The sequence below is a fragment of the Sebastes fasciatus genome, chromosome 18, assembly GCF_043250625.1.
Source record: "Sebastes fasciatus isolate fSebFas1 chromosome 18, fSebFas1.pri, whole genome shotgun sequence".
Lineage (NCBI taxonomy): Eukaryota > Metazoa > Chordata > Actinopteri > Perciformes > Sebastidae > Sebastes > Sebastes fasciatus.
Genome location: NC_133812.1, coordinates 20078858 through 20099011, shown reverse-complemented (window position 1 = coordinate 20099011; position 20154 = coordinate 20078858). Strand labels below are relative to the sequence as shown.

At 42.1% G+C, this 20154-nt stretch overlaps 2 protein-coding genes across 5 annotated transcripts in view; both read right to left on the bottom strand.

The window, feature by feature from the left end:
• The window catches only part of LOC141756349 (centrosomal P4.1-associated protein), a 29382-nt gene extending 26050 nt beyond the window's left edge, over positions 1-3332 (bottom strand). Inside the window, exon 1 of one of the 2 annotated variants that reach the window (XM_074616007.1) lies at positions 3210-3332. The gene's annotated coding sequence lies outside the window, so the exon portion shown is untranslated. Of the gene's footprint in view, positions 1-3200 lie in introns of both variants that reach the window. The other variant, XM_074616008.1, reaches the window with a different exon arrangement.
• A 9420-nt stretch (positions 3333-12752) lies between these two features.
• LOC141756483 (uncharacterized) overlaps positions 12753-20154 on the bottom strand; it is a 51243-nt gene continuing 43841 nt past the window's right edge. For 2 of the 3 annotated variants that reach the window (XM_074616233.1, XM_074616235.1), the window contains exons 9-14: positions 19888-19972; positions 18693-18822; positions 15178-15381; positions 13520-13645; positions 13238-13322; positions 12754-12894 (exon numbers count right to left, since the gene is read on the bottom strand). In XM_074616233.1, coding sequence (XP_074472334.1) covers positions 12770-12894; positions 13238-13322; positions 13520-13645; positions 15178-15381; positions 18693-18822; positions 19888-19972 — 755 coding nt within the window. In that variant the 3' untranslated portion in view covers positions 12754-12769. Of the gene's footprint in view, positions 12895-13237; positions 13323-13519; positions 13646-15177; positions 15382-18692; positions 18823-19887; positions 19973-20154 lie in introns of all 3 variants that reach the window. The other variant, XM_074616234.1, reaches the window with a different exon arrangement.

The window sequence follows — 20154 nt, the reverse complement described above, 5'->3', positions numbered from 1 at the left end:
TCTACATATAAATGGATACAGTATGATCTTATACTGCAGTATGATGCATTTTCAAAGCTAGACCAGATGACAAATACACAAAGAAATGCATGTTCTCTCCTCCACGTTTGTTTTCCATCATCCATGTTTTATTAAGTGTTTTCCCTGAATATTTCCAGGCCTGGTGGTAAGGCAGAAGAACCCCTTCGAAGTTTGTTTTCTTCTGGAGTAACAAACACAACAAAGAAAACACACATTTGATTAAAGAAGTCTCGGATGAGCATCTGGTAAAAGTTTCATTATTTGGTGTTCATTACATTTTTGTTTTGATTGATTTTTAGGCCACTTGGGGGCAGAAGAACCGCCCTGACATACTGGGCCTTTCTCAAACCACCCCCTGCACCTCATTTTATGTGGCCCACGAGAGCTTGCAAAGAATATCATTTGCTTATCATACAATTCTATGCCGCTTTACAGAAGTACGGTGTCCATAAACTACATGTCCCACAATGCACCTCGATTTTGTTACCAGTGCACTGAAGCGTCTCAATATCAGTCGTCGCCAAAAATGTCCAAAAAAATAATGTTTGTGTGAATATATGAGTACAGGAAACAGCACAAGTGTGCACCCTTGGTTGCACTACTGAAAAACAGTTTAGGGGAGAGGGATATGTCGGGAGGTGTTTTAACTCCTTAGTGAATCAGGAAGGGAGCGGAGAAATGTTTGGCGTGTGTGGTGTGCTTTGTCTGCAGCCAGCGACGCAGAAGAGAAATGTTGGTGTGTGTGTGGCCTGGGGGTATGTGTGTGTGTGCGCTGTGCACCGTCAGTGACGGCTACTCCGTCACGTTGTTGTACCATAGTTCTGCCCCTCTCAACTGTGACCAAAAAGATAAACAAAGTCAATGTGCTTGATAATATCTGTGTGATTGTAAAAAAAAAAAAAGAACTTTATTATTCACTTGAAGCTTTTGATCTTTGATGGATGAGTAATGATGAGGGTTTCTTAATCTCATAAATCCATGGGATCTATGTTATAATAACACATAGAAATGTGAGTGTGTGTGTGCCCACATTCAGTATTTTTGTGTCTACGTACAGTACATGCATATATATCGATGCACAAGCATGTGTTTTTGTTACTGAACTCATTTTATTTTTTTAAATTGTACAATAGTTGTACAATTGAATGTCTGCTTGAAATAATTTTTTCCTAGACTTCTGCTTTCGGAGCTAGATATTAATGAAGTTATTACTCAAACCAATAATAATCGAATGCAGAGGCAATTATGTAATATGATAAAGAGCAGATATATTTATATAGTCTTACAGTTATAACAGGCCCTTTGAGGGCAACCATAATGCTGGTGTGGCACCAGGATGAAATTGAGTCTGCCCTACAGTACACCCTCTCCCTGACTACTACCGGTTAAAGAAAGACCCTTATTATCACCTTTTGGTTTGGTCTTCACTAACTCTCATAAACATATCTGGTTTAAAGGGATAGTTTGCATGTTTTGAAGTGGGTTTGTATGAGGTAGTTCTCCATAGTCAGTGTATTACCTACAGTAGATGATGTTCAACACGCCCCGGTACTCCTGTCTGTTTGTAGAAACAGACAGGAGTACCAGCACGGGAGAAAAGCAATGTACTGCTGTGGACAGCGGCAGCAGCAAAATGGATTTTAGACACCTAAAATAATCCGTATCAGTTTAAGTGTACTCTGTATTTAGGATATTTCCACTGCTTCACCTCGCTGTTAGACAGCCCTTTCTGGGGAACTGAAGCTGTTATCTATGCTATCTTCAAAGCCACCATCGTTATTGTGTTATGTGGTGAATCCAAAATAAAGGCCAACGTACACCGGCGTCGCTGTGGAAACAGGCTTGATAAGAGGTAACGATAGAGGAAATGTGCAGTAAAACAGAGATGGGGAGATATCTTTCTGTGGGTTCATCACTCAGAATGATTCATTTCACATTAAACATCTGATTATTTGACATTCAAATATTGATTAATGGTGCTTTAATGCAAGAAATAATAGCATTAACCTCTTTTACCCGATGAACCCGGTACTGGGTTCGGCTGAGCTGAGTGTTAAAACACTGCCTTTAAAAACTTCACAAAATGCTGTGGTGGTCTTTTTTCTGAAATTGTTTCTAAAAGACGAGGCCTTAACGCTACAAAAACAACACTCCAAGTGTGTTTTATCTAAACAATGTTTGTTTGGCAATGATTTCAATATTTAAGTTACAAAGTTAATGCACGAGAAATTGTATTTTTACTTTTATTTACTTACTTTACTTATTTTCGACCGTCTTTATATTGAATTTACTTACTTGGCTTTGGATTCTTTTTTATCTTATTTACTTTTGTTATTGATCTTATTTGTTATTATCTAAGTTTTTCTTTATTATATTTCATTATTATAATAAAACTACTCCATTTGGAGACAAAATTATACAATTTAGTTGTTTTTTATTGATTTTATACTGTGCACGATGGTAGAATGTGATGATGCCCAGGGTAAATGTCATGACCAAAGGCTCCATTGTGTGCACATAGCCTCCTGTAGTGGATATCAGTAGTATTTTATAGCCAGATTCCCTTTCAAGAGATAGAAAACCCATTTGGTACACTTTGGGTATCCAAGTGGCCAAATGGAGAATCCACCTAGTCCTATCCTTACTAAAACCTTTGTAGAATTTATGTGCTTTGTGTTATTTATATCTGCTTTGGCACAGTTGTAGTCAAGGAGTTGCTGAATGAATTAGGTGGCATCTGTGTGCATGGCATCATTGCTATAATGATATCCACTGTCTAATCTAGAAAACATTTAAGGTGAGGATAAAAATGTAAATTTTTCCTTTGGTTCATCACAATTTACTACTCAATGTTACTTACACTGGGGATGAATTCTCTGAGGTCTTACCTATCCAGAGAGATGAAGGTCGTGCATATAGACCTGCTAGTTGTGGAGCTATTCTTGGTTTACTTTGGGTATGTTTGCGTAGGCGAACCACACCTTCCAGCACCCTCGGGCCATGTTGTAACACTGCTCCCTTCACACTCACATCAAAACACAAATTCGACTCAAAGGCCGTTAGCGTTTGGCATTAAAACTTGTTGTTTATCTATCAAAATGGAATATCTTTCCAACCCATCTTGAGTCAAATGTAGAAAGCTGGGTGACCTAGACGTCACTTAACAAGGCGTAAAGTACCTACGGTACCTTCTCAGAACTCATGGCAGTCAGCACAGGCGGCAAGCCGATCCACCGCAGAGGCACACAGGCAGGAAACACCAGCCCTTCGAGACGGAGATAAAGAGAGAGTAAGAGTGAGAAGCAGATTAGAGTGTGAAATAAGACTTTCAATATCTAAGAGATAGTGTGTGTAGGAAGAAACATGTTTACACTCATACCGATTCTAATAGATTTAAGAGACGTGTCTTCCAGAGCACCGTGCTCTAAGTGCGGACAAAGTAAACAACTGAGTGTCTGTGTACTGTCGCCATCATTGCTGGTGCTTTAAAAAAAAAAAGGTACTGAAGAATGAGTAAGATGTCCGTGGATTACTACTGAGGCATAAAATTAAAAAAAAGCCTGTGCAGGAAATCACAGAGGCAGAAATGAAGAAAAGATAAATTCTTAGGCGTCTTATCTGAATAGAGATAGACAACAAACTGCTGTGTGTGCACAGTATGTGGGTACATAGTAAGAAACATCAGTCTGCATGGTTCTCCTTTCAACATGGAATAATCCGTCTTTCACGCCAGCTGCGCAAGCACACAGTTTGCTCAAGGTGAAGTGTAATATTGTGAATATTATGTAAAGCAAAACAACACATTTTCTGACTCTGCTCTGGTGTTTTTTTTTGCCATGCTTGAGACTTTTTACGTTGCAAGATGGAAAAGTACAGACGCAAAACTCAATGCACAGGATATACTTTTAATTTCTATTTGTTCCTCTCATGGTAGTGCACAAGAAAAGAGTGATTCACAAATCAAAACACAACTGTATTTACACATTCACATGACCGAAAAGGTGCAGGGATAAGAGAAAACCTTATTTTATCAGCCCTTTACTCAAAACATAAATAAACAATAGAAATAGATGGTCTGTCCATTACAGTTACTTAATAACGAATACTTACAGTAACATAAAGAAAAGGAAGAATCAAGCCAAACACAATAATTAAAACCAAGACTAAAAACTAAGGAAACAGATTACCTGCCGCTTCATATAGTCAAATTATTCTTTCTTTATACAGAGCTGAAATATATTAATAAAATCCTTTAAATCATTCTGTAGAGAATTCCACAGCACTGAATCACACATCTGCTTTAAAGTAATCTGTGCATACTGATGCTTTAAATGAAATGTCCTTCTATGGTCCTCGTCCTCTGAAAAAAAAAAAAAAAACGTTTGTATATTTTCTGGTAATACTCTGCTTTTTGCCCTGTACATAACTAATGTCTGTTTCAATAGTCCTGACTTAATAACACTGTTGTTGTGTTCTCTTGAATCCACTTTATGAATAGTTCTTATTGCTCTTTTCTGTAATATAAACAATGGTTTTACATTAATTCTGCTTTGAAATGATACTGGTGCCATTCAACCACAAAGCCTTCTCAAGAGAGCGCAGCCACATTTTCTGTTGAAAATGATGGTCTTGATGTGAGAATGTCAGACTTTGGTGTGAAAGCAGAGTAAATAGACTTAGCTACATGGTACGAATTAGAAGTGACAACCATGCAGACAAGCCTGCTTTTATGTGGTCCATGGACTGGTGTACAGTACAGTTCTCCAGGTGATAATCTGGTGTTACCGACTGTTACAGGCTGTCCATTTAAATTGTATAATGCTGTTGCAATGCAAAAAAACAAATAACCCCCTCCAGATTTACCGTCCCTCCTGCTCCCACTGCCTCTCTCTGTATACATCCATGGCCTTTCTCCTGTCCTGTGCATGAGAACTAATGCCCCCCGTTGCTGATTGGCTGGAATAGTGTCGTGTGGCTCGGTCTAAGCCACTTTGTTTGTTTCCCGTTTACAGAGCCAGCAGGGCTGTTTATGAACACCACATTTTTTTCAGCGCCCACACAGATTAGAAACTGCATCTTTAAGGTGTGAGAAAATGATTGAACCCACGGTAACTGGAGCTTTTCATCAGCAAGGCTGGGCGACGAGGGTATTTCACAACATTGATATACTGTGTGTATCACATATAATATGGCAAATGTATATAAAAAAAATCACATATAAAATAACTAAAGGAACAGTTTGTAACATTTTGGGGGATCTATTAGCAGAAATGGAATATAATATTCATAACTATGTTTTCATTAGTGTATAATCACCTGAAGCTAAGAATTGTTGTGTTTTCGTTATCTTAGAATGAGCCCTTTATATCTACATAGGGAGTGGGTCCGCCATGTTTGGCCAGAACGGACAAACCAAACACTGATTGTAGAGACAGTCTTTCGTGTTTTTACGTTACTTGAAGGCCACCGTAATTCTCCGACACGCTTGTGAAACTGTGGTAACGTGAGCCGCAGAGTACAGAGTGCCTCTGAGCGAGGCGAACGGCGTTACGACGGTTTTGCACTCACATTACTGCAGTCTTGGAAAGAGAGGAGTGAGTGGAGGGGTGCTCAGTTGGTTGCAATCTGCAACCACACCACTAGACGTTGCAAAATCCTACACACGGTCCCTTTTAAATCAATAATTAATAAGTTAATTAGTAATAATTAGTAAGTTAATTCCACCAATAAGCAACAGAAAAGTCAATATACTTGAGAATACAAAGCTAAATCGATATGTTTTTCTTTTCATAGTAGAGTATATACAAAGAATGGACACAAACAATAGTATCCTATAATATAATACCATTGAAAACAATAGCCTTGTTAAATTAATAAATATATAGAGGGAAATGTATTGTCCTGATTTATCATTTCTAAGGCAATACATTGCTGTTTTATTGGATTTATTAAGTTGTAATATGTTATCTTGCACTACGCTCAAAAAACAACACAACTTAAAGGTCACCTATTATGCAAAATGCACTTTTCCATGTCTTTTAAACATCAATATCTGTCCCCAGTGTGTCTACAGGCCACCATAGTATCATAAAAGACCATCCTCTCTCTTTTTCTCCTCCTCCGTTTGTCCGGAAATGGGTACAGAAAAAAAATTCGCTTTTTTCCTTGTATTCTGACGTCATTAGAGAATGTAAGCCACGTGAGGGTTTCCTGGTCGAACCAGAGAGAACCTTCAGTAGCTGACCCCGGCCCACAGCGCGTCACTGTCTCTCCTCCTCAACCGAACTTGAGCAAAGTAGCTCCTACAGTTAGTCTGCAAGAACCAGCAGAACAGAACAGGCTTCATGTACTCCCATCATCTAAATATAACATGTTCTTTCACAAAGGCTTTATGTAATTACACTGTTTAAACAGATGATATTTATATATTATATATATTTGATGTCATGCATGTAGCAGATTACAGGTAGTAAATAGTGACTTGTAAGCAACACAACACATTTCTGTTTCACAGTCAAACTTTATTTGAGTAGACAGATGACAATATTAATTATTCACAGCATTTGTAATCATCCCACCTGTTAGTTAGTTATGTGACATGGTGCAGGAGAAAGTCTTCAGCTCTGGTAAACTATGGTAAGCTAAGCTCCGGTGGTCTGTAGTCATGGTAACACAGAGACAGCTACTACTGTAAATAATATACCATTACTCTGATCTTCCATACATTTATCTTTTAGCAGAAATAATGAACTGACTACTGTTTCACATCTTCTATTTTCCACCCTGATGGTCGCTGTGTTTACACACCGTGTCATAGCGGTAGCATGTAGCTAACCCGTTAGCATGTAGCTACATGCTAACGGGTTAGCTACATGCTACCGGGTTAGCTCTGTATCTCCATGTAAACAGAGCCATCTGCCCACAGCTGTCTGCTCTCAGCTGTCTGCTCTCCTCTGGGATGATTCTGTCGGTCATTTCTCACAGATGGATCTGTAAAGACAGACGTAAAACAGAGTGTATGTTTACGGTTTACAGAGTTGATGCATAAGGTAAACACTGAGCTAACTAACAGAGATATAAATAGTATTATTTACCTGAGAGAAACCGTCAGGAAAACCTGGAATCTGGACCGCAGATGTTCATCATGTGTCGCCGATTTCTGATCAGATTCCTCCGGTAACGTGCGCTGGGTGAAGTTTCTGGTTTATAAACTTTAAAGTGGTTTATAAGCTCTATTCTAGCTCCTCTCTCTCCCTGCTCTCAGGCCGCGAGGGGGGCGGGGAGGGTGACGCTGTGTTGTTGAGGACGTTTGATTGACAGAAAACGCTGACCAATCAGAGCAGAGTGGGAGGAGACAGAGGCTACAGACACAGAAATCAGCACTTTTGGAAATGGGCTGAAACAGAGGTTATAGAGACATGCTGGAATGCATGATCTGATTGTTTTTTTGAAAAAAAAACTTCAGAGACATGGTTTGGAGGTGTCTGAGACCTATAATAACTAGTTTAAATGGAGTATAATATGTGACCTTTAATAGACGTGTTTTTATATTTTTTTTCACAAGACTACAAGAACATGCATTCAGAGCTATTCATGTGTTTTTGTAAAGCAGATGGATCCACAAAAGGTCACACGTCTTCAATTATCAGATGATTCTCTGCATGACAAGTGGCCCTCCACCACATTGCGTTTTTTCTTTTTGGTTACTTATCTATATCATGCATCTGTTTTTGTACTTCCTTGTGCTGCTGTGACACTTTCATTGCCATGCATAGAATACACATAGAAGTCTATCTTGTGTTGTCTTAATGCGTTGGCAAATTTGAGAGAATTGTTTCCTATCTTTCTACCTTCACAGGGATTTCAGGATCATTCTGTAGGTGTATAATTGGAATCATAATTTTTAAAGAGGAACTGTACACAACATGTCGGTGGCTGAGAGGCAATGTTGCAATGACTATTAAAAGATGCACTGTTGTGGTCAGAGGTGCAACAGAACAGATGTCTACATGCACCGTGTTAAGACATGAGTGCTGTTGCAGAAGTTATGCAGCATTGCTCTTTTGTGCCGTATTACATAATCTCTGGGACAGAGCGTGACCAAGTGGTAAAACGTTGACATGCAAGCAAGCAGACTTCACTTTCAGCAGACTTCTTTCGTAGGAAAGTGAAGTCTGGCACGGCTTTAAAGCAATTTACGTCAACGTTTTAAATCATTAGAGTATAGCTTGTTGGGTCTTAGTGTTGTTGTCAATGAAAACAGCAGCAAAGACTAGGAGGCAGAGGAGTTAAAATATGCTTTTGTGCTTTTAATTGAGTTTACGTGCATATGGGTGTGTGCTTATGTGCTCTTGTATTTTTTTCTTTAATGGCATCAACCTGCCGAGGACTACACATGAAAATTAGCCTGTATGGCTAAATCTGGCATATTTACATGATGGCTCATGCTCATCTTAAATAACATAAACAAAAAACTAAGGCTGTCAAAGTTAACACGATAACGTGTTAATGCAATCTCATTTTAACGCCACTAATTTCTTTAACGCGTTAACATAACTTGCAATTTGTAGGTTGTGGCGGGCTCAGTTTTAAAGCTAGAGTGAAGATACTGGTATCATATGAAACTATAAAACCCAAGGAATCCATTGGTACCAACCAGGTCATGATTAGCTTTAGCATGTTGTGAAGGAGGCTAAATAACGCTCCAAACGTACGCTAAATTTTGGAGAGGAAAAACTGGCATGTCCATTTTCAAAGAGGTCCGTCGACCTCTGACTTCAAGATATGTGAATGAAAATGGGTTCTATGGATACCCACGAGTCTCCCCTTTACAGACATGCCCACTTTATGATAATCACATGCAGTTTTTGGGGCAAGTCATAGTCAAGTCAGCACACTGACACACTGACAGCTGTTGTTGCCTGTTGAGCTGCAGTTTGCCATGTTATGATTTGAGCATATTTTTTATGCTTAATGCAGAACCTGAGAGGGTTTCTGGACAATATTTGTCATTGTTTTGTGTTGTTAATTGATTTTCAATAATAAATATATACATACATTTTCATAAAGTAGCATATTTGCCCACTCCCATGTTGTTAAGAGAATTAAATACTTGACAAATCTCCCTTTAATGTTCATTTAAAACAGATACAAAATGTGCGCCTCTCCGGGAACCATCACCTTAACGTGGTGGAGAGGTTTGTGTGTCCCTATGACCCTGAGGGCTGTGTTGTCTGGAGCCTCGTGCTCCTGGTAGGGTCTCCCATGGCAAATTGGTCTTAGGTGAGGGGCCGGACTAAGAATGGTTCACAAAAAACCCAATGACGACACGAGGCAGAGGAGGAGTTACCCGGCCCGGAGGAAGCCCGGGGCCCACGTCTGGAGCCAGGCCCAGACGGAGGGCCTGTCAACGAGCGTCTGGTGGCCGGGCTTGCCACGGAGCCCGGCCGGGGATACCCCGAAAAAGGAACGTGGCACCTCCCTCCTCTCCATCCTGTGGGCTCACCACCTGCGGGAAGAACCGCTTGGGTCGGGTGCGCTGCCACACGGGTGGCAGTGAAGGCCAGGGACCTCGACGGACTGGATCCGGGCGGCAGAGGCTGGCTCTGGGGACGTGGAACGTCACCTCTCTGTGGGGGAAGGAGCCGGAGCTTGTGCGGGAGGTGGAGCGCTATCAGTTGGATCTGGTAGGGCTTACCTCTACGCACAGCCTCGGTTCTGGAACCGTACTCTTGGATAGGGGTTGGACTCTATTCTTCTCTGGAGTTGCCCATGGTGTGAGGCGCCGGGCGGGTGTGGGGATACTCACAAATCCCCGGCTGAGTGCCGCTACGTTGGAGTTTACCCCGGTGGACGAGAGGGTCGCCTCCCTACGCCTTCGGGTTATGGGGGGGAAAACTCTGACTGTTGTTTGTGCGTATGCACCAAACAGCAGTTCGGAGTATTCGGCCTTCTTGGAGACCCTGAATGGAGTCCTGTATGGGGCTCCAGTAGGGGACTCCATAGTTCTCCTGGGAGACTTCAACGCGCACGTGGGCAACGATGGAGACACCTGGAGTGGCGTGATTGGGAGGAACGGCCTCCCTGATCTAAACCCGAGTGGTCGTTTGTTGTTGGACTTCTGTGCTAGTCATGGATTGTCCATAACGAACACCATGTTCGAACATAAGGATGCTCATAAGTGTACGTGGTACCAGAGCACCCTAGGCCGAAGGTCGATGATCGATTTTGTAATCGTATCATCTGATCTGAGGCCGCATGTTTTGGACACTCGGGTGAAGAGAGGGGCGGAGCTGTCAACTGATCACCATCTGGTGGTGAGTTGGGTCAGAGGGTGGGGGAAGACTCTGGACAGACCTGGTAAGCCCAAACGCGTAGTGAGGGTGAACTGGGAACGTCTGGAGGAGGCCCCTGTCCGAGAGATCTTCAACTCACACCTCCGGCGGAGCTTTTCTGGCATCCCTGTGGAGGTTGGGGGCATTGAACCCGAGTGGACGATGTTCAAAGCTTCCATTGCTGAAGCTGCGGCGGTGAGCTGTGGTTTTAAGGTCTTAGGTGCCTCAAGGGGCGGCAATCCTCGAACACCGTGGTGGACACCGGTGGTCAGGGAAGCCGTCCGACTGAAGAAGGAGGCCTTCCGGGATATGTTATCTCGGAGGTCTCCGGAGGCAGTTGCAGGGTACCGACGGGCCCGAAGAGCAGCAGCCACTGCCGTGACGGAGGCAAAGCAGCGGGTGTGGGAGGAGTTCGGAGCAGCCATGGAGAAGGACTTTCGGTCGGCACCAAAGTGCTTCTGGAAAACCATCCGGCACCTTAGGAGGGGGAAACGGGGAACCATCCAAGCTGTGTACAGTAAGGATGGGACACTGTTGACCTCAACTGAGGAGGTAATCGGGCGGTGGAAGGAGCACTTTGAGGAACTTCTGAATCCGACCAATACGCCCTCTATGGTAGAGGCAGAGCTGGAAGCTGATGGGGGACCATCATCAATTACCCTGGTGGAAGTCACTGAGGTAGTCAAACAACTCCACAGTGGCAAAGCCCCGGGGGTTGATGAGATCCGCCCAGAAATGTTGAAGGCTCTGGGTGGGGAGGGGCTGTCTTGGATGACACGTCTCTTCAACACCGCGTGGAAGTCGGTGACAGTGCCTAAGGAGTGGCAGACCGGGGTGGTGGTTCCCCTTTTCAAAAAGGGGGACCAGAGAGTGTGTGCCAATTACAGGGGTATCACACTGCTCAGCCTCCCTGGTAAAGTCTACTCCAAGGTGCTGGAAAGGAGGGTTCGGCCGATAGTCGAACCTCAGATCGAAGAGGAACAATGCGGATTCCGTCCTGGCCGTGGAACAACGGACCAGCTCTTCACTCTCGCAAGGATCCTGGAGGGGGCCTGGGAGTATGCCCATCCAGTCTACATGTGTTTTGTGGACTTGGAGAAGGCATATGACCGGGTCCCCCGGGAGATACTGTGGGGGGTGCTGCGGGAGTACGGGGTGAGGGGGGCACTTCTCAGGGCCATCCAATCCCTGTACGCCCAAAGCGAGAGCTGTGTTCGGATCCTCGGCAGTAAGTCGGACTCGTTTCCGGTGGGGGTTGGCCTCCGCCAGGGCTGCGCTTTGTCACCAATCCTGTTCGTGATATTCATGGACAGGATATCGAGGCGTAGTCGGGTGGAGGAGGGTTTGCAGATCGGTGTGCTGAGGATCTCATCGCTGCTTTTTGCAGATGATGTGGTCCTGTTGGCATCATCGGTCTGCGACCTCCAGCACTCACTGGATCGGTTCGCAGCCGAGTGTGACGCAGTCGGGATGAGAATCAGCACCTCTAAATCTGAGGCCATGGTTCTCAGCAGGAAACCGGTGGTTTGCCTACTCCGGGTAGGGAATGAGTCCTTACCCCAAGTGAAGGAGTTTAAGTATCTCGGGGTCTTGTTCGCGAGTGAGGGGACGATGGAACGTGAGATTGGTCGGAGAATCGGAGCAGCAGGGGCGGTATTGCATTCGCTTTACCGCACCGTTGTGACGAAAAGAGAGCTGAGCCGGAAGGCAAAGCTCTCGATCTACCGTTCAATCTTCGTTCCTACTCTCACCTATGGTCATGAGGGTTGGGTCATGACCGAAAGAACGAGGTCGCGGGTGCAAGCGGCCGAAATGGGTTTCCTCAGGAGGGTGGCTGGCGTCTCCCTTAGAGATAGGGTAAGAAGCTCAGTCATCCGTGAGGGACTCGGAGTAGAGTCCTTGCTCCTTTGCGTCGAAAGGAGCCAGTTGAGGTGGTTCGGGCATCTAGCAAGGATGCCTCCTGGGCGCCTCCCTTGGGAGGTGTTCCAGGCACGACCAGCTGGGAGGAGACCACGGGGAAGACCCAGGACTAGATGGAGAGATTATATCTCTACTCTGGCCTGGGAACGCCTCGGGATCCCCCAGTCAGAGCTGGTTAATGTGGCCCGGGAAAGGGAAGTTTGGGGTCCCCTGCTGGAGCTGTTGCCCCCGCGACCCGATCCCGGATAAGCGGTTGAAGATGGATGGATGGATGGACAACAGAACATGACACTGTAAGATAGTGTAGATAAGATGATTTTTCCATCCCCTCAATCAAATGTTCAGGGTTTGATATCAGTGTCTGTCCTGGTTACCTCATGGTGTCATTTATTTATGAGGGTCCCTGTTAGCTGCCACTTTAATGAAAGCCGCATGGCTGTCTGACCCTGAAGACACCCTGAAGCTGATCCTGAAATAGAGCAGAGACTCCAGTCTTACGGTGAGAGGAGAACGATGGTGCCGTCAGGGAAGATCGTCCTCTCGCTGCCGTCAGACTCCAAATACTTGATGGTCTGGTCTGGAAATAAGATCTCTCTCTTTCCCCCGGGGTGTCGCTTCTCTGTGACAGAAAGACACATGTTATAAATGAAAGACTATGAGCTGTAGTCATACACAGGACTGGCAGGTCTGGCAAATTTTTCCATTTTCTGTTAGAGATGTTAATGAACAGTGATAAAATAGGTTTAAAATGATACTTTCTGTTCATCAAATCATAAAAAATTTAAATGTAAATCAACTTTTATCGTAACACATTGTACATAGTACAGCACACAGTAAAATTTAGACTCTCCATCCTAGTATTAGGAGCAGTAGGCAGCTACTATACAGCTACCCAGGGAGCAGTTTGGGGGTCCGGTACCAGTATCTCATTGTTTTTGTTTACTTTTGTTTTAATCTCTTACCAATCTGCTTGTTGGGGAAGTGAAGGACCTCCAGACCACTCGGGTGAATGGTATGAGTTGTCTGTGAACCAGCATAGTAATACACCTGTAACACACATTAGCATGATCTTAGTGGTCCAAATGAAAAAAAAAACGTCATTGACAAGTTTGATCGGGTCGATGCAGCACAAAAATACAGCTATGAAAACAAAAAAAGGATCTCACTGATTATTACAGCATCTGAAGCCTAATATTAAGTTTTTAAACATACATAAAGGTAACAAAGGCGGCCACAGAGCTCACCACTTTCCCATCTTCTAAAATGTGTTTGACGTCTCCGTTGAAGAATGTGACTGTTTTCGTCTTCTGGTCTGCAGAAGTGACTTTACTTGCCACCAGGCTGCATCCGTTAGAGAGAAGCTGCTCCATCTGGGGAGATAAAGAAATTTCAGTATCAAATTGGCAACATGGTGGTTAAGTGGTTCAGTTTTCGATTGAAAGATTTTGGTAATTTAGACTAATTTCTACAATATACTTTAGCAGGTAACCATGTGGGTGACTGTTCGTTTTGGAATTACTATGAAGAAATGTACATCTTTAATAGGGCAATTATTTATATGAAATATAATCCTTATTAGCCCTGAAAGAGCTTGAATCCTTGATTTATTTAAATTTCAATACAGTTTTTTCATAGTTTACAGTTGTTTTAGTAACCCTTTAAGTTGTGAAGATAAAATCAAGTCTGAGCAGTGACAGAACTGGCACAGGGAGCGTATCAACTTTCACTTCATAAACATGTAATGAGGTCAGTCAGTGCTCTGACACCATCTTTTGTCCGTCCTCATAAATTATTGCCAGGATGCTTAAAGACCACTTAACAGTGTACTATATACTAGAATCATTTGATACCAACAGGATTTACACAGCAGTCAAATTAAATGGAACAATGGGCTGGCAGCTTTGAGTGTTTGAGGACAACATTTATCTGAATGTAGATATGTGTTATTAACAGAAAATTTTACCAAACAAGTCTGTGTGAGGAGCGTTATTTTATTTATTTTTTTGTAATTTTTGTTGTCAGTTTGACAAACAGGTGACACATTAGAAAGACAAAGGTGTAATGAAATATACAGACATTATGAAACAGGCGTTTCATAATTTTTGTTAGTGGGAGTATTCCAACTGTTTGTGTGCATGTATGAAAGTGTGTACAATATTCATCATATATTAATAACTGTGATCAGAGGAATGTGCAGGTATGTGAGGAGGAGGAGAGACATAAATTAATATATAAAAAATTCAATAAATAAAATTTAAAAAATAGGTAAGTAAATGGTAATAATAATAATGTTGATAAGTTCAATAACTACCTAAATAATAATTTTAAAATAATGAAATAATAATAGTAATAATAATCAAATTTATACTACTACTACTACTACTACTAATAATAATAATAATAATAATAATAATAATAATAATAATAATAATAATAATGTAAAAGTAATAATAGTAAAGTAAAAATAAATAGGTAAATTAATCAATTAATAATAAGGGGTTCGGTGAGGGCTAACAGAGTCACCTTTTTTTTCTTTCTTCCTTTTGTCTCCTTGTATTTAGTTTTCTTATCTTTTTCTCATGGGTGTCATTGCTTTGGGCCACACGTTTAGGAGGGAGTCAGTCCATTATGAGTGAGTTTGTTATTTTTCTTTTCTTTCTAGTTTTTCTGTTGTTTGAGGGGACCCCGCCATCACCAATGACACCCCCATGGCAACTGTCCGAGGAGAGTTATTGCAGATATTTCTGTCTGCTTTCGTGAAACTACAGCATACCTAAAGGTACCACAATTCAGGGTAAAATAAGACTGACAAACTATTAATAAGGATAAAATAGGGGAGATTACATATTGTTATGATGTGATTTGTGACCTGAAGAGAAGAAGACCATATAGTATATTTTACCTCTGTTTGTCCCTCCTGGTGTTGAGGGTATGTTTGTGCAGTATATCGTCCGGCCACTAGGCAGCACTGCGGCGTAACTGTTAGTGTCTTCCTCAGCTCAGAGTTTTCTCTGATCAGCTCCTCCAGCTGGCGTCGAACTACAGACCAATCATTCTCTCTCTGCTTCAACTGCTGCTGAAGGGCCTCCATCTGCAGCCTGAGGGCCTGCACACACACACACACACATACACATAGGCTCCGTATGTGAGTCATGTGTTGACTTGACGAAGTGGGAGTATGTAATGAGTTTGTAAATGTTTGCACAGGTTTACGCCATGCTGTGTTTAACAACTCTGCATCACACCTGATGATGAGAGTGTCCTACAGGAATAAGGAAACAACTTCCCGGGAATTTCAGTCAAAACGAAAGTGACACCAAAACCGTACAGGTGATGACAAACTGAAGTTCCCCGAATTACTTAGTTTTTAATTTTTTAGCACGTCATAGTGCAACACTTGTCTGCTACACCACTAAGTTTGGGGTCAAAATGCAAAATTACAGAATTATATTATATCATTAATTATTGAACACGGCAAATAATTCGATTTTCAACATTTTCAGCTGGAACATATTGGAGGAAATATGTTATATACATACTGTATATAATGTCCAAGTCCTGCTGTTTATTGACCTCATATGAATATATTTTGATTACATTTTGTTGAATCACGTTATTGTCTAATGAAAAACGAAACACACAATTCATAGTACCAATATCCCGTAACGCTGCTGTTTTAGAAAAGATCCTCAAAATGTTATAGCGACAATTTCATCAGTTTTACTAACTCACTTCATGTAATGAGACTGAAGATATATGTTGAATTGATTCAGTCACCATGATTGAGACATTGTTCTTTTTGTTGAAACTGCTTTATAGGCCTTTCATACGGCACGCGGTTTGCACTGTGGTCGCCGCTGGGTTCAGCGGAACCGGAAGGTCGGTGGTTCAATCCCCGGCTCCTCCAGTCACATGTCGAAGTATCCTTGAGGAACATACTTAACCCCCTAAATTGCTCCTGAAGGCTGATATCAGTGTGTGAAAGGGTATATAGATTAGATCCTCATGGGCAGGTTGGCACCTTGTGTGGCAGCCTCTGCCATCAGTGTATGAATGTGTGTGTGAATGGGTGAATGCTGACATGTGTAAAGCATTCTGAGCGGTCGGACGACTAGAAAGGAGCTATATAAATGCAACCCATTTAACATTTATGGCGGTATTTGACGAGTTGGGATTGAGAACGGGTTGAATTGGGTTGACAAAATAATAGACACACCTGTCAGTAACACATAATACAGTTCAACAGCACCACAAACTGCAGCCTCCAAAATATCAAATCAACAAAAGCTGAACCCTATAACCTTTGTGGAGGGAGGATATATTGCAGGATTGTGGCGTTAGTTTTAGCTAGGTGTACCTAATAAACTGGCAACAGAGTGTATATGGGGGTCTAGTGTGGCTATGCTGAGATATGACCTTCCTTTTTTGGGTAAATTGTTAGGATTTTTAGGAAACTTGGAAGTGCTGATTATCTGAGTTCTACATCCTGATCTGCCAGGAATAAAAGCTGACTCCGTCTTTTCTTAAGAACTCATGATATCAAATTATATGAACAATCTATTACCAGCAGTTGTTGCATTGTAATCCTAAAATATAGTACATTATACAATGTAGAAGAGGAGATAACACTTGGCAACCCTCTACACAAAAACAATGTTTGCACAGCACTCTGTTGGTATGTTAAGTTTCTTTGGCAGTCAAATAAGAGCTGCTGTTACCACGCCTCCTGACATTAACTTTCAAACGAGGCAATGATAATCATTTCCAGTCTGATGAGTGTGTGAAGGAAATTAGATGAAAGACATGCAGCAACTCGCTTAGGTCTGTCTCAAAAACACAAAGTTAATGAATAGGAAAATACGTGCTTGCAGGCATTCGCCAGAGTGTGAATCATCAAAATTCAATTTACATGAAAACACCATTTTAGTTTTCCGGGTAGCTTCAGAATTAGCCAGACAAATTACAGGTACAGTAATTTCCCAGCAGCACCCTGCTTCACATTCATGACACCATCTACAACAACAACACAATCTATTGTCGTCCAGTAGAGGGTTTCACATTTACTTCAGACTCTTTGTCCTTGCATTGAAAGGTTGAAGTGGTGCATGAAAGCATTGTTGAAGTACTACTATTAAAGAGCTTGTTATCTACTAAATGCAAATGCACAATGCAACACTGGTGGTACCAGTTCTGCAAAATACCCCGCACCAACAGGTGTGGGTGGCATTCATGGCTTAAGGGAATACTGGAACGAGCTTTTCAGAAATGCAGGATAGTAAATTATTATCGAGGCATGGCTCTGACACAGGTTAGTGTGATTTCACGAGGAAGCAGTTCACGTCCTTCGTGTCTATGAGGAGCAATCAAATGTGTCAACGCAGCTTGGCGGGAGAGGTGGTGTTGTGAAACAGGACAATGATGTCATGAGAAAAGCTAGTTTGTTAAGCAACACTGAGGCATAATAGCTGCCAAATCAATATTTGTACGGCTTGAGGGATGGGCGGGCGTTGTTTTATCTTGTTATTATTGTCAACACACCCTGAAAAGACACAATCAAACAATGAATTTAACCTACTGACAAGTATAATATACCTGTGTTGCTACAGCCTGATAGAACTACAGAGTTGGAGGTGGATAACACTAAGTGGAACTGATCCTATTGTTTAATCAAATCCAATTATTGCTCCGATCAGATTGTTTTGTTTGGCTGTTCACATTATTTTTTAAATGAGGCCAATATCAGATTCCAGTGTGAACTAGTCCCGATTATGAACACACGTCTCCCGCAGCGCACTGTTGTACGGATTTGTTGTTCACACTGTATCATAATCATCCCCGGGACAATGGGGCGCCATCAGTCTCAAGCCCTGACAGTATCTGCGGTATTATAGAAAAACAAGTGCCAAAACCAGTTTCTAGATCTCTGGCATCAGTCTGATACCAAATTATCGTTTCTCGTGAGATCTCTAGTGGTGGGATCGTGACGTGGATGGCTTCACTAAAACAGATTTCATCCACAATTCCAGGATGTCAACTACATCTGTCAGCGCCTCGCCACAAGACTCTCACGGCAAGACTCTCAGCTCAGGCAACACATCCCTCTGAGAAAGCGCTTAGGAGTTGGGTTGTATTAGCTGGCAACAGGGACGGGTTACTGAGTGACTCCCGCCTGCGCAGAATTGTGACGAATGTCAATCTATTGTGATGTGAATGCCGATATGACTGTTCAGACTGAGGTCGCATTGCAAAAAAATCTGACCTGTACCTGATTTAGGACCACATGAGTCAGGATTGAAAATATCAGATTCCATGTGATTTGAGCCGTTCACACTGTTATGAAAAAAAATCTGATTTGGGCCACTTTTGCCTGCAGTGTGAACGTAGCCCAAGACACATTTCCTCCCACCAAAAACTGACCTGGACTTCGCTGGTTTCCAGTTTGTGCAGACTGTGTTGATTTCTCGTGTCCTGGCTCTCTTCTCTGTCAGAGAGGATGTTATCTCCTTTGCAGCCCGTCTTCAGCTCCTCGTTCCGATCCACTCTCTCTCTGCATATAAACAGAGCAACTTAAGAAATGATGCAAAATATTATAAATAATAATAAAACAAGACAAACAGTTTATCATGTTCACCATCTTAGTTTAGCGTGTCAGCATGATAACATTTGCTTATTTGCACTGAACACAAAGTAGGGCTGCCCCTTCTTAGTCAATTAGTCGTTTGTTTTGGTTTTAGTCGACTGAGATTTCTTTAGTTGATTAGTCGTTTTTTATGCTTTTTTCATGCCGAATGGCTTATTTCCAATAAACTTATGAGCACAGCTGGTAAGCACAAGATTTAAAGTGGTGCTTTTGTGTGATTGTTTGTGGAGAAACTAGTGTTAGTCGACTAAGAATGTCTTTGGTCGAGGACAGTCCTAACACAGCAAGCATTGCTGAGACTGATGGGAATATTAGTTTTGCAGGTATTTTAAGTATTAGACAAATTAAACATTTGACCTGATGATGGCGCTAGGTAAAAAGTTAGGGGATCAACAAAGTTATTGCAACTCATTCTGAGGCAACATGAATGCCTTCAAGGATATCAATCTAATAGTTAAACAAGGTCTTTAAAGGACAACTTCTTCCTCCATTACTGCTCTCATTATGATCTTGTAAAACTGTTTTGTGTTGTTGATACTATAACAATGAATTAAGCTGATTGGAAAAGGCCAACATGTAGAGCAGTGGCATTTTGTTGCTGGATTTGTACATCATTTCGTGTGCGTGCGATGTGTAGAGGGAGAGAAAAGATATGATGATAAATCACAAAGGAAGTGTAAGCCAAATTAAGATTATTGGAAATAGGCCAACATGTATAGCAGTGGCATTTTGTTGTTGGATTTGTACATCATTTCGTGTGCGTGCGATCTGTAGAGGGAGAGAAAAGATATGATGATAAACCAGAAAGGAAGTGTAAGCCGGCATTATGCTCAACTGATAAAACATGACACCAGCCTACAACACTTCCTGGGCCAATGCAGCGATGCTACGAGATGTGGCAGATTGTTGATCATGTGATAGTAGTAGAGTAGTATAGTAGAGTGCTATCAGAATACCACAAGCTGGTTTTACCTGAGAAGTGCCCTTTTTGTTACATCTGGACCATCAGCTTTCTTTTCTGGTTTCAGTGAGCGTGTTGTCAACATGTTCTGCTGCCCTGAACATGAAGAAATACACAAAAGAGACTTTGAAGAGGCAGAATTATGGAAATTACCTGTATAATTTGAGGCTTTGTATGCTTGAAACAAACATATAAGTGAAGTAATAATAAACAAAACACATGGAGGACGGTGGATTTTGCCTCCTATCACAATTGTAAGATGCAGATTCAATCAAAAA